The 15,618-nt window shown below is 35.0% G+C and overlaps 1 protein-coding gene and 1 long non-coding RNA gene across 2 annotated transcripts; both read left to right on the top strand.

Moving 5' to 3' along the window:
• Nucleotides 1-3,926: 3,926 nt before the first annotated feature.
• Nucleotides 3,927-11,380, top strand: LOC139691842 (uncharacterized). Its single transcript, XR_011701695.1, has 3 exons — nucleotides 3,927-4,010; nucleotides 9,563-9,621; nucleotides 11,297-11,380. It is a non-coding gene; the product is annotated as an uncharacterized lncRNA (long non-coding RNA).
• A 1,135-nt stretch (nucleotides 11,381-12,515) lies between these two features.
• Nucleotides 12,516-12,902, top strand: LOC139692528 (uncharacterized). The gene has a single exon (XM_071590750.1). The coding sequence runs from the start codon at nucleotides 12,516-12,518 to the stop codon at nucleotides 12,900-12,902; it is 387 nt and encodes a 128-aa protein (XP_071446851.1).
• Nucleotides 12,903-15,618: the final 2,716 nt, after the last annotated feature.

Raw genomic sequence — 15,618 nt, 5'->3', positions numbered from 1 at the left:
GCGTGATACATTTGGTAAAACAATTTCTCTACAAAAGAGAGTAGAAAGTATTTATCGACTTTAATGTTCTGATACCGTTAATACGCATTCAATAGCCCCTTGAAGAAGTGTAATCAGGTCCCTGAACGACCGCAACCACTTAGTTCCTCATAAAATTCGGGAAGTTACAGATCAATCGGCAATCTACAGAGAAGTGATATCTATTGCCTAAATTAATTTCTAATGAAAATACGTAGTCTAAATATTGACATTGAAATGCCCTCCTCTTTCCCACAATGCTTCCTAATCTTGGGATCCATTAAACTTGTGTGTATGGGGGACGGTGGATCGCATTTACGAAGGAAGCAGACAGGGAACGTACGTTTGTACGTACACGTGCGAGACTGTACGTTGTGCGCTTGCGTTCCCGCGGAGCCTTGGAAGGAAGGGCTCCACGTTAGTTCCTTCAGAGCGGATCCAAGAGCCGTAGCCTGTATTTATTATTTATGCCAGTTAACCCTTTTAGTTGGAAAGGAACTTTTGAATTCATAATCATCATTAATATTTCAACCCGAAGATTGGTCGGCTACAACCCTCGATTCTTCTCCTCCATACAATGTCCTTGGGTCTTGATGGCGCTTCAGTCGCTTTGTTTGATCTACTCATCTATTCCCATCTTCCTAATGAGACCCTCCGTTTATTTTGACTTATATTTCCGGCCGAGTGAGTCAGATAGGTAACGTATTCGCCGGCTGGCCCAAAGGTCGTGGGTTCGAGACCCGCCTCGGACATGGATGTTAGGTTAACTCTGGTGGTTTGGCCCCCGAGGCACCTGATTACCAGCCAAAGCATTACCGGGATACCAAGGGAATAACGGACCACCAGAAACAGCCAGACACCAAAAAAAAATATGTTCTGACAAATGCTGCCTCAAGGTATGCTCAATCCAACCAATTCATCATTTGCTTAAAGCGATGTGTGGGACTTTTTCCTTTTGTATTCTTCTGAATTTTTTCTCATGCTTTACATATCCATTTGGTCTTCAGTTTCTGCTTTCAGGGATGGGTTTAGAAAATTCTTCCCGGAACAGGAATGCACTTATTTATTTGAGGTTTTCTTCAATGGTCAACCTCTAATTCACAGTTTCCCTTTCCACTCATGTTGATTTCTAATTCGAGACTATTCATTTTTTGGGCTTTACATTTACAATAAAACTGTTGGTATCCATGGTGTCTTAGTAAAATTTAGCCATTACTGAACCATTTGAAAACATTAGTAATCTTCCAGGCTTGTTAAATCGTGAAATATTTCCATTTTATTATTCAGTAATGCCATTTACAACTTTTGAAAAAACATAAGTGTGTAAAACTATTCCTCTACACTAAGATGGCTTCCCCATGATCCTCATGGGCCAATCAAAGAGGATGATCTTGTATTTGAAAAAATCATGGGTACCTAAAATCATCAGAATCAAACCCAGGTTAACTCAAAGCTCTATCCACTGGACTAACATGCTCCTCATCCATCAAAATAGAACTCAATTACTATTTAAGATTTTTAAAATCTAAATAAAATCAGAAATCATTCTAGTTTCCCTAATTGTTATGAATACTGGGGTTGCCATATCTATCCCCTCACGGCTTGTGAAGCTTGGTAGATGATTGCAACTTTTTTTAACCAACAGATACAAGAATCGGTTTCATTGCTGGTAAACTGTTCAGACATTTGGGAGGGGATGGATAATACAATGGCAATGAAACCCATTGCTCACCAGAGACAAAGAAATAGAGATATACTTTTTGAAAATATTGGATGGTAAAAATCCTTTCAGATTAGAAGGGATGTATTCGCTAAAGCTCTCTGTTCCTTCTGTTAGCTACCAAAAGTGGTCCCAAGCAGCAGCAGCAATGTATTGCCACGATACCATGGATTGCTTCCTGTTACCTGGGTACACTTGCCAGATGGGCCGGTGCATTTGCGACCAGGAGCGCCACACAGGCCTCTTTTCCTGTATACCAGGTATGGATGGTCCATGGGATGAATCTTTTGTAATAATCATTCTCCTACTGACAACATGCATTATATATTTCTCACTTTGCACTTATAATACATTGAAACATAAAACATGTATCCTTCTGTAAACCAAAACACGGAGCAAATATTCATGATTAATAATGATGAAATTAATGCTACTATGAATTCCCACCACTGGTGTGTATCTGAAACATGAGAGACCCCCCCCCCCCCTAGACTACCAAATAAATTTAATACAATGAAGATCACAGCTAGAAAATGGGTATCTCAGTTTATTTCAAAGCTTGATGTGCTGAGCTAGGCATACTCTCAATACTAGTCAATTCCAACTCAAAAATATTCATTCTAAATTGTTATGCATATTTTGTCCAAATTAATTGGAAAAAAATTAGACTTGATGTAACCATTCCATTAGTAATATCTAGTAATGCATCAGATCTTTGACTGAAGTATTTTCAGCTAATAATTGTCTCTCCTTGTAATTTTTTAATATCCTAATGTGTATTGAGCATTTTTTAAGACTCAAGACATGCTTCCCACCAAGAATATCATAAAAAATTGACTGATTAATTCATTTTATCACCCTATCTATGTGTTTTGCCATGGGATGGCCATTGACCATTGTTGGCTGTATTTAAAATTTTTTAAAGGCCAAGTGGTCCATTATTACTCATTGGTGGATTGGTACCTTTTCCAAACAAGGCTGAGACAATAATGCTCTTCCCTATACAATTTAACCCAGGTAGATGATTGCTGCCTTTCTGCTATAGCATTAGATTTCTTTATTATGGCTCAATGTAACTCACTTTTATGTCCTGCACAAGAAAAATATTTGTCATTTTGTGCTAGTTTCCATTTTTGGGTTAATTAATTAGAGCCTTAGTTGTCATAACAATGTAACACTTAAATTGGAATGGAGAAATTAGCCGAGGACTAAAGAGGATAGATGAGTTGCAGAGGTGCAGTATTAAAATTTAACTCTACTCAATCAGAAGTTTAATGCTTATGAATAGTTATCAACCTTTTTCAATGGGGTAATGACTACAAAAGCTTGGGGTTCCATTTTCCACGCTTTGCTGGACAGGCAGCTTACCAGCAAGATAGAGGTTGGGATATTTTGTGTGATTGGTCATAAAAAGTAAAGCAGTTTTCATTTCATTATTAATTAATTGGGGAAATATGAAAAAAATTATAAAATTTATTAGAGTTATTTTTCTACACAGTTTTTAATAAATTGCATATTATGCCATAGAATATTAGTACACATTTGCATTTGAAGAAAAAAATGGAACATTCAGAATAAATAACAAGAAATCAATGGCTTCCTGGGATTACTTCATGATATTTACATTTTATGAAATTCGAACTTTAAGATAAATATTATGAATGGTTCTTGACGACCTCAAATCAACTTACAAGATATCACTTTTCAAAGGGAAATTCTTACCAACATTCCTATTCTATTCGATCCAGGAGTTTCTGGAGAGAGATAACTCCTAATATTTGTTTATTTTCTTCGTGATATCTTTGTGATCATGCTTACCTACATTTTGCTGTTGTTGAACTTTTTAATTGATGGGCCATATATTATGTATGTATTACATGCTTTAATCCCTGGATGGGTAAACAACTATTATTTTGGATTGTATTGCTGAATAATATCAAAAAGCAAGATCCCAGTATATTTTAACTCTGTATGTTTTACTGCACATCTAGTTTATATATTTTGTCACCCCTACTCATTAAATCATTATTTTTATAAATTTATATTCTTAGAGTCTATGCTTGGATTTATTTAAGTTTGATATACTACTCTTAGAGAATCTTTGTCTCAAAGAGATTAAAATTATTCATGACATAACTAGCTTAACATTTGTAAGTCATTCTTTCCCAGCCCGTATCCACGGTGACAAATGTCAAGATGACTTAGACTGCCGCACAGGAGATGTGAACTTGGTGTGTGTAGGGCTGGATTTAAGGACATGCAGGTGTCGAAGGTGAGATCACAATTTAACTTCTTTCAATACAAAAGTAGTATTGATATTTTTATTCCTGAGCATGCTCAAATCCAATAGAATAGACGAGGAGATATGTAATTGATTTTTAATATGTTGATTATCAAGTAATTTTTACCTGATACTTTAAATATATAATAACAGCTACCTCCCCTAACCAATATTTAATGGCTGTTTGCTGCCTAGTTTGTCATAAAATACTTAATATAAATATTTGCTAAGCCTCATATGGGCAGTAGAGCTTTGTATGAGCAGAGGCTTTAGGAGAAATATTATGAATTGGGGATGGGAATCATTTCAAGAGTTGGAATTTTGATTTAGATCCTATTTGATCAAAAGATGAGCTAAGAGTTTGACAAGGAAAATATTTTTAGAAGTGGTAAAATCTAATTTGGCAGAGGTTGGTGAAAAGTATGAAAAATTAAACTTTTGGGGGGGGGTGCAGGAGCTAACATCACACAATAAACACCATTTAAGCCAATATCATGATCAAAGTTTTGATAACTCAGGAAATCAATAAGTAGTATTATCCATGTTAATTGAGCATATATCAACCAAATCTTAGCAATCAGGAAATATTAATGAAACTGAGTAAAGTGGAGACATGTTTTTTAATGCTGCTCTTAACTTAATAATTATGAATATGACATTATAAAAAAATATCTCTAACCATCTATTCCATCCATATGTTTCACAATGGAGACAAAATATGATCACGCATGACTATGCCTCATGAAATTTTCAATATCAAGCATAAAAGCAAAATTCACTCATAATATTAATGGTAAAATTACTTCTAATTCAGTGATAGATTTCAGTTTTTATGATTTTGATCAAGCTAATGTAACAACTATTAGGGGTCGTTGATTCTACAAAGTGGCTTCTACGGCATACATAAAGGCAGTGAATAGTGTTATTTCACTGAAATGATGAGTGGTTTTGGCTTTTATAATCTTATTCATACTATTTCACATTCCCGTATAAGCTATTATTAGTAGCCATAATATCATGTATGTGATATCTCTCCACCACAACCAAAATTGTTGAAAATATTTAGGTACTTAAGGCACTTAAATATCCTCATCACAAATTCTAATTGAGTTCATTTTAAACTTCTGTAATTCACTAATACTATTTAAATTAGCACTGATTAACCATTTTTTATTTAATTTCCTCATAATTTGTCTCTAAAGCATATTCAGCTTCATTCACTAGTCACTAACATGGGCATGCTAACTGTAAGCTAAGCATTTTATAAAGTTCCAATGTAATGTAACCAAGAAACATTTGAAGCAAAAGTGAAAAGGAGGGGAATTCCATCAGAATGATGCCCTGGATAGCTGGTCTCATCATTTTCACCAGCCAACTCACTGTGAGACTGAATCTGAATTATTGGGTCATGCAGGTCAGTGGATAAGTGAGCATATTGGTTTGGTTGCACAACTCTATGTAATACTGGAATCACTAACACCAAAGGAGTATGCTGTTTTTTACATCACAAGAGAATATGTTGGGAGGGTGAGTGATAAATCTCTACAAATATCTAAAAACTTCAGAATCAGTGGACATCATGAAAGATATCATCAACGGATATAAACTATCAACAATAACCAAATCCAAGAAGAATGTTTGCTAGCATATGAAGTATGGCATTTGGTGTACATACTTTAATATTTATTGATTTAAATTTTTCATGTCATTTTCAATTTTTTGACTTTCATTATCTTCACCAAAAGTCATTAAAGTCATTTTCATGCCTCAATAAAATGCCACTTTATAACCCATGTTCATTGAAAGGGAATCCACAAGACTACTAGGTTAAATGAATTTAACAATTGTTCATGCCATGATATACTCCTGACACGCCCTTTGTTGTATGGATCATAATTAATTTCCTTTAAATTATAATAACTGACATTGGCTATGCATAAAATTACAGATGAAACCAGCACTCATGCTTGAATAGCACCTTTTCCTGGATAGAATCTCAAATATACTATCTAAGTGAGGGATTACCTTACACATAGCTATCTGCTTTGGAAGTGGTTACAGATAATGTATATTCAAAAATAGTTCATTTGAAATGAAGATACCTGGTAATGGAGTAATATGTTTGTATCCACAAAAGTCACTCTATAAGTGCAATTTTTAACCATTAAGGCTGAGGATCCTTGCAACATGAAGGAATCTTTCTTCCATGACAGTGCTGTGGGGTCATTTGAACTTGCCTTAGGAAATCCAACTCCCTAAGACCCATAATTTTCCACCTGTCAAATACGTATCTGAGCACCTCTTTAAGATTCTGGTAATTTGAATCATATAAATATAAAGTCAAGAATGTAATCTATAGCAGGAGTTTTTTTCTGTGGTATTAATGTAAAATAGAATTTCTTACGATAAAACTCCATTGCTGAATGAATTGACATTCACATCTGTATTCCAGTAATGAATAGGTTCCCTTGTTTTTCCAATCATATTATCCTTAATTGGAGTGCCTCATTAAGTTAGGATTTCAATCAGAGGTTTATGGAAAAATTAATTCAAAATTTATTTTTCTGTTATACAAGACTAAAAAAACTAAAATCGTGCATGCGACTTCACTTTCATTTCTAATTACAAGATATCTATCTGTTCATGAGACACAAAGTTTGACTACAGACAGCTAATAAAAACCTCCACATGGCATTCAAAAAATTTGTGCAGTTATTCAGGTGGGTATGGTGCAAGTGCACTCTAATGCATTTAATGACTTTCAATTTCATTTGGAATTTGTTCTTTGGGATCATCAGAGAATATTTATACTATTTTACTAACTTCAGTGGTTTATTGGCTGAAACACTTGAATTCCACAAATTTGGATGAACAAATAATTATGAAAATATCAATAGTGTTAAGATGGGCAATTTAAAGTAAATGCATCATGTATTATTTCTGATTTAATTAAACTCACAAATTTGACTGAACTAGGTCTTCATCATGATTTTGCTGACTAAAACAAGATAATAGAAGAATCACTCTGTATGTTTACTGCTTGGTTCTGTAAAAACACCAGTAAGTTCCTTGCTTTGTCACATAAAATTGTATAGCTCCTCAGGGGCTAATCAGTACTCATTTTCCATTTGGAGTAGTCTTTGAAGGTGTCAGACTTTTAACTTACTTCCTTTACAACAACCATAAAAATAGTTAAATAAAATGTTTACAGAAGAGAACTTGATTTTTAAAACAAGATGCATGCTATTGAGTCATGATGAAAACAAAGGTATCAACTGGGTCAGACTGGAGGGCGCATCAGTAATGTCATGCATGCATCTTCTACCCTAATGGCCATTGATACAGATTTTGCCATGGGCATAAGTCTTGCCTGGAATCCTGATCATCCCCTTCCTACACTCCCCATCTTATTTTAAATACAAAAAAGACAACCAGTGAAAATTTGACCAGCAGCAAAATCATGACATCTTTCAGGTTTCCTCTGTTTTTGTTAACCCTCTGTGATAGGATCAACGTTTTATTTATCATTACTCATTGGATGTTAGAGAGATTTCATTTTGCACTACTGTTTGGGGAGTAGGGTTTTAGAAAACTGATTCCAAGTACTGCCTTCAATTTTGCCATTCATAGAAATTTCAATATTAATTTTCTCCCATTAAAAAATGAAGGTAAATATTAAGGCCATTCCCCTAATCTTCATATTGCATTTCTAAATGCAATTTGATCCTCACGATTTGTCAACGATTATATTTTAATATATGAAGCAGTGGGTAAAATTAATTTTTTTAAACATTTTAAAACATTTCTTATAGATCATAAAAAATGAACAGAAAAAATGTAGTACTGAAGTACCTAGAACTGATATCTCTCCAGTTTTATGCTTTAAAATTGAAATCTAGTCATAAATAGTTAATCAATATGTTTAAGTAGTTTTAATGGCCATGATTTCAAAAGCATAATGTGATGTAACTTCAAATGTAACTTTAGTGGACCTTTCCTTTCAATTAAGTTTGGTATTTCACTGTACATTCAGTATTCAGCGGATAACACTGCTGACCAGTTTCTTTAAAAAATATTATAATTTAAGATTCAATCTTATCTTAAACAAAACTTGAGCAAAATTGGTTTAACCTGGAACAAAGTAAAGTAAAACTTCAATGGAATCAAATTTGACATCATCCCATGTTCTTAGGCAAAAATTAGACCCAACCCTAGATTGAAACACAAGCAAATTAAGCACTTTTTCTTAAAATGGATGCTGGAAAAAATTGACTGTCAGACTTTAACAGAGCAGATTCCCCAGTAGCGCAGAGAAGAGCGAAAGAGATTATTAGCAAAGGAAAATGTGCTACCAACCCTTTACCAAGTATTGGCTTCAATTATAAGCCACAAGATATTTCTATTATTATAGCAAAATGCTTTATTCCCATTATTTGTTGAAAATTTAGCATATTTGGAATTAAACTGGTGAAATTTCCTGTCAATTTTCTATGAACTGCAATTGGGTATTATTAAGAATCAGAACAGCTTTAAAAAAAACTCAAAGAGTATCAGAATATTTTACTTTTTTTACAAATGAAATGAATCTTTGCAACACTTAACCAATGATGACCAAATTTTCTTGATGCATAGTTTATATTCACATAGATTGATATTAAGTAGAGTCAGTCTACTCATTTATTTAATTTGAAATGAAGAGCTCAATAAAAACTTTCCTTCAAACTTTTTAACTTTGGAATCATAGTTAATATTAATATTAGAATCATGTGCAAAGTTTAACTTGTTGGCTGAAATTAGCCAACTTGCTAAGCCGAGCGACCTACCCTTATTATGTCTTGAAGGTCTCATTTCCAACCAACCCCTCACATAACCCTGACATTTCAATCCTTTGAGTGCACAATGTAATGTGTAACAGTGAAAAATCTATTCATCAGAATCATTCCTTTTTGTGTATTGAGGAAAGAATACCTGGACTGGATTTCAACAAAAAGTACATCTCTCTGGTGCATCAGAGTGGTGTAGTAACATGAAGACACCATTGTTTCACAGTGCAGTGAGCATAAAAGCATGAAGAATGTACTTATATTGCAATGAAGGCATGACCACAAATGGTGATGAGTTGCTCGTTGGAAGGATTGTCTGCCAAGGGGTGGCGGCATGCTCGTGAGTGAATTTTGAGCAGGAGCAAGGTGAGGCGTGTTTGACAGGGCAGGGGTCATCAGGAGTATTGCTCTCCCTCTCTCTCTGAGGGGAGCCTGTCTCTTGGGGGTCCTGTGGTGCCATGAAGGAGAGAACGTAAGTAGCTGATATGCTGGCTGCTATGGATGGGGTGACACCACTTTAGTGTCCCGTAGTGTGAATCTCAGATGTGCCTCATTCCTCAAGTGATCATCCACTTGATAAGCAGGCAATCAGCACAAGTGAATTTTAATGCTTGGTAGAAAAATCTTAGAAGCATTTCACTTGTTTTTGCTTTTGGAGCTCAAGTTAAAAAGGAAATTTGTCAATCCTTATCTGAAAAAAATTTTCATTTCAAATTTCAGGGGTCTTGTATGGGACATCATATCCAAAAGATGCTATAGAGTAGATGATGATGTTTACGGTAAGTGATCAACAATGTGTTTCCAATTGAACTAACCAATTTGAGCAGAGGCTCTAAAACAGTAGCATTAAGTAAACATTTTGATTATGTAACCCTAGCATCATTTTTCTTTTTACCTTTTCCGAAGATTTGTATGGGCGTAGAAATTTTCCTTTGCATATATTCATACATTTCATTCATATATTGATAATATATTGCTGGAATCCAAAATTTAATGAATATGTTATTCGTAAACACTGAATTTATATAGTTGTTTATTTATTTTATTATTCCATGTCTGAATTATTATTATGACAAAATTTAAGATTTGCAATTCTATTGAAGGCGAAATCACCTTCTGGCCTTGTATGGCTTCATTTGAAAGGGTGACCACTGAGTCTGGCAATAAATATTCCCTGACTTTTCCAGACCTAGGAATGAAATTTCCAGGTCCTTATTTTCCATAAATACAGCCATTTTTTCACATACTCCAAGTAATATACAAATTTCAAGCTTCCATAAAGCTAATTTCAATTGATAATTAAACTATATGCCATGGCGATCCACTTTATCAACCCCAATGCATGAGATAATGATCAAATGATAACACTTTTCCACTGGATATTGATTTGATAAATGACCAGTTTCTATGTTCCAAACCATCTCCAGGTGACCTAAACACTTGACACCAAGGATGTGGCCACAAATTGATTAAGATCTATAATATTTGGAAAAACATTATTTTATAGATAAAGACAGCTGTTGAAAATGCAATGCAATGTAGCAATGAAATCATTTTGGTTGATATTGATTTCTTAAAGATTACAACCAGATAATACAAACACCATCCAAAATATTCTTTTTTGGCTTTGAAACGGGCACCAAACATACTTTCATGTACCAGGAAAGGTAATTGATCATTATTCACCAATCATCCATGGAGCATTACGAATACTTTCAAGACAGAGAGTTTTGCCAGTAACCCAAAAATGCTTTATATACAGTACAAAAGGTATTCACAAGACACATGAGGGTGGCCTGAAAAGTTTCTGGCCAAGAAAATTTCAGAAAAAATGACTCGTATCTTTGTTAGGTTGGAAACTTTTCAGACCACCCTCGTGTTTTACACCTTTTGGCAGTTGATTAATTAGGCCTCTTTTGTGTTTTATGTCTTTCAACTTCATTATTAACTGACACATTTTTTTAATATACCTCTTGAATGAAGTTATGACTTTTACATATGCTCTATTGATGAGGTTTATCTGACAAACCTATTTGATGAATGAATTACCTATACATGCATGTTGGTTTTGATTGATCAATCGGATTTATTATGTTAGGGCAAAGTTTACATTCCTAATTTCCTGCAATGGCAGGAGCTGGACCTGATGTGGTGGGACATGCCATAGTTTGTTTGTCAACTCCATGAGGAAAAAGAACACAGCTTGTCTCTTGTCCTTACATATAAGTACTTATATTGAAGTCTAAAATGAATTGGTCACCAGATGATTCAGTGATTGAGCAATGGAATTATATTCTCACCACTTAAGCAAAATTTAAATATGTAATACAGTTTTTGTGAATTGCAAAGCTTTCTATAGCTTTTCCAAGGCTTTCCCAATATATATGCGTATAAATAAATGAATACATATACATATATATGCATTTACTATTACAATATTCTTAATGATTTCAGGGGGGAAATTTGACCCAATTAGAGATGTAATTATACCAGGAATAATTGTGATGACAATAGGAGCCATGATGTACCTAGGAATCAAGCTGTTTTGTAATTGGTAAGTTCTACCAATTCATTTGCATCATTATAAAATACAGACCATGCTCAATTTTCTAACATTTTAAGAATAAAAATGATATCTTGCTTTCAAAATTTGGGAATTATTTAACGAAAGAGTTCTTCTCTTCTTCAAAGTGGGAAACTTTGGCACAGGAGAAGGCGCCAGGACACGTCACAGGAACCACATCATCACACAGGGACAACATGGGTCACCTCCTACCAAGGTAAGGAATTGTTTTGCACCCAAATAAAGTTCAATCCTAGTGCCCACTGCATGTCAGATCCCCTCCTGATGTCAAAACTGCATTGCCATCATTGAGTTTTGCTGACCCTAAAATATTAACCCTATTGACTCCTCACCTTCTTCTTTAATAAGCAAAATAAAAAACTGGCTTAAAGTTGGATCCCCGCAATCACAACCAAGGAGATGGTCATTTCATATTATGCCAGCCACTCTCCCTTCAGTTGCTCAGCCTTGATGAGGCTATAGTATGACAGTTGACCATCAAAGGTATTAATGGGATGTATTCAAAACAAACTGTAATTAAATGAATTTGAATGCACTTCAGAGAGATAAAAAAGGCAGAAAAATGTTGACTTCCAGGCATGGAATGTAAGTCACTGATGGGAAAAGGACTAGGGGAAACTAAGTGATTTTCCTTCAGTGTAAAACTCTTATTATTTGCACATTGGATATGAAGCATAAGGATTTACATCTTGCAAAAACTCATAACATTAACACAAAAGGTGAATTCCATTTAGGCTACATTTTATGACTCTAGAACATGAGAAGGTCACAACTATAATGGGATCTCAAAAGTGAGCTTTGCAAGAGTTTGCAAAAGTGGGGAATATGTCTTTCTTTATCTCATTTGCAAAAGATTTTGTAAAATATATGCTAAGCTAAAATGGTAAACAAAACATTTGAATGAAAAAAAATATTCTGCAAACTGGAAGCTTTCAAAAAAATGTCAGCAGTGAATGTGTTAATATCCAGAGTACACATGAATGGGTGCATATTAATTTTTAAAACTCCAAAATATCTTAAAAATTGTATTATCTTTTAACTGTTGAGATGGAATACCATAATGTAAGGCTCTGGTAATCAATTTTAAATATGAATGATCCACATATGTCTTCAGTTGTAGGTTCACTCTCAGGCCTTGAGGGAGGTGCAGCTTCCATCAATGGTACGAGAGCACCCAGCAACCACCACTCCTCGTCATCCAACTCCACTCCTGCCTGCGTAAGCCTCTACATGCCCAATGGTGCCGCCGCCAACCAGGTGGCCATACCGAGTGCCCCTACGCCAACAACTCCATCGCCCCCACCACTGGCACCCCCTCCTCTCGACGGACCCATCCCAGCCCCTCCCCCATACGAAGAAGCCCTCCGACACAAGGTGGTGCTCAGCAGCAACTATCCCCTGCCACCACCAGCAGCTGTGCCAGGGGGCAGCAGGGCCAATGGGGGACCCACCCCATCCACCTCGCGCCTTGGGTAGTGCCTTGTGAGGGGGGATTTGCATGGTCACTGCCAAATGGTTGAGTTGCAGCAGTGAGAGCCAAGGGCTGGTGTTGCAAATGTGGGAGTGAAGGCACAATGGCAAATACAGTGGAACCCATTAAAGGCAGAATCTGTACAAGGCAGATGCTCAATGTCACACCACAATCACACAATTGATTTAACTTGAATACAATTGATATACCTTGAATACAATTGATTCACCTTTATCTTGAATGTTGCCCCACTGAAAGATGGAACATGGGCGTCATGGACAGAAGGCATTACAAATGATTTCTCATTTAACAACCAGTCACATTTGAAGGTGTGGGTATTGAGGATACAGTTTCAAAGAGAAATGTCATCAATCAATTCATTTGGACCTAAATATTGATTCCCATTATTATGCCTTTTTTTTACAATTAGTCGGGTGCAACTTCAGAAATCTGGATTTCAAAGAAAGCCATTCAATTAAAGTAAAGTAGTTCTATCTTCATTTTTTGTATATTCCATCAAAATACCTATGCCATCATAACTTGTTGAAGGGGAAAACATGTTTTTAAACATCTAAGAAATATTAAGTGGTCCTTCATGATTCTTCCTTGAAAAGTTTCACTGTATTTTAGCGGTCTTCACCAGATAGTTTCCAAGAAGATAATACCATAAAATCTTGTTCCACAACAAGTCTCCACCTTCTGACTGTTGAAGTGAGGTTAAATATGTATTAGCATCCACTGCCTTAATGCTAGAATGGGCAGTCTTCATCATAAAGACTGACTAATAGGTGATGATGGGTGTGGTTTGGCCAAAATATCTCATTTTGTGGCATTTGATTGCTGAAAGGCTGATAAGAATGGAGAGAGACTGCGTTTCTGCTGTTGAACAGATTGATGACTATCAAAAAATGATTGTTACTGTTAAATTTGCTCAGTAGGTACCACCTAACAAGTGCTAGCACATGGGTCTTAGTCCAAGAATCAATTTGGATAGCCCCACTCCTCTCCTGATGAAATAATGTCACTCCTTCAGTTTTACTACTGTTAAATATGATTCAATTTGAATGTTGATGTGGAAAAATCAGAATTTTGTAAAAAAAATATTTGAAATCAAGTTTTATTTGGTTCAGTGCTGTAGCCTTGTGCTAAATGGAGGGTATACTGTGACACATAATTTTGGAATTCATCAATGATTACAGACTGAAAGCCAATGAGTACACATGAATCCAGGATCAACAAGCCTGAATATTAACCTTTTGGCAAACACTAGAATTGTGTCATGAATTAAAACAAGTCAATGTAAATCAAGGAATGATTTATCTCAAGAAATTTTTATCGCTTTGTACGTGTTTATGTGTAACTGGCACTGTTTTCATTTTTCCATTCAAGCAGTTGTATTATAACCAAAACATGTAAAACCATATAACTGCAAATCTATGTACATCCCATTCACACTGCATTAGAAGGTAAACAGAATTTTCTCTACCAAATAGCAACAGTAATTTCCATAAAGTCAAAAATTGTATGGCCTATAATGCAAATGAGCTCATGTCTTCATCATTTTTGTGATTGTGTAATGGCCCTTGAACAAGTTACTAATTTATTTCAATTTTTTAAAGAGATTTAGGAGTATTTTATCTTAAGAATTTGTTAAAAAACATCCATTTCCATAGGGACCTACCTGATACTACAGTTACACTAAGGGTCTTTACCAAATCAGTTTGATGAGACAAAATGTTCACTCATGCCAATTTTTTTAGGGGTAATAATTTTATCTTTAATGCAACAATGAAGTGGCAGATACACTTGGAAGAGAAGTGTTAAATGCTTACCATTTTAGGAAGCCACAGGGTAAAAATAATGACCATATGGACCAGGGTAAGCATCATTAAAAAAGTGACTGATTACAATAATTTTTAATTGTTGATAGAAGGCAATCAGCCAAAGTTGAGATGGTGGCAGCCATGAAGAATGAGATGAACATGCTGATATTAGTGATCACAATCCATGTTGGAAAGAACAATGCAAAATGTTGGTCCCATAAGTGAAAAATAAGACTGATTATATTATTGACTAAGGATCAGTTTTTATTTCACGATGTGATAGAAATGTTTGTAAGAACCAGGTGCCACCAGTGGCATGCATTTTTAGGCGTGTTTGTTACTTGTACATGTGGCAAGAAATTTTTTATATATTGTGGTATTACATGGATTTTTCACTGTTTTTGCCTCAAAATGCATGTGATGTATAACTGGTTTGAAAATTCCAGGAATAAATGATGAATTTGCTCAATCAGACTAAAAACTGACTTGTATAATAAATTATTCCATGCCTATGAATCACCCTTCTATTACAAAAAATGATATATTGAACTACATAAAAATATTTATTATTTAAGATGTGAAATAACAAACACATGTCATCCAACATTAAATTCCATTTCTAACATCTAATCTTCCATTTCTTACATAACTTCCAATAGTTGGAATAAGATCAGCTCTTCCTATTTTGAATACTCAGAGAATTTAGCCAACTCTGTATAACATGTTAGCAGGAATAAAATCACTAAGGAATATACGAGGAAAAATTTAATGGTTTGGGAGGGCCAGAAAGCCGTGAGTGGATGTGATCCCAGAGGCTCTCAGAACAAGAACTTCTAGAATCCACACGAACAGAAGAGAATGCATAGAGCAATGAATGAATGCAATAGAGCAGGAAGAA

Source organism: Hetaerina americana, unplaced genomic scaffold (assembly GCF_022747635.1).
Source record: "Hetaerina americana unplaced genomic scaffold, ioHetAmer1.1.p SCAF_4, whole genome shotgun sequence".
Classification (NCBI taxonomy): domain Eukaryota; kingdom Metazoa; phylum Arthropoda; class Insecta; order Odonata; family Calopterygidae; genus Hetaerina; species Hetaerina americana.
The sequence above is the reverse complement of the archived record's forward strand: the minus strand, read 5'-3'. Positions and strand labels throughout refer to the sequence as shown.

Coding starts and splice junctions, on each gene's coding strand:
- LOC139692528 (XM_071590750.1), top strand. CDS start 12,516: ATGAATGATCCACATATGTCTTCAGTTGTAGGTTCACTCTCAGGCCTT.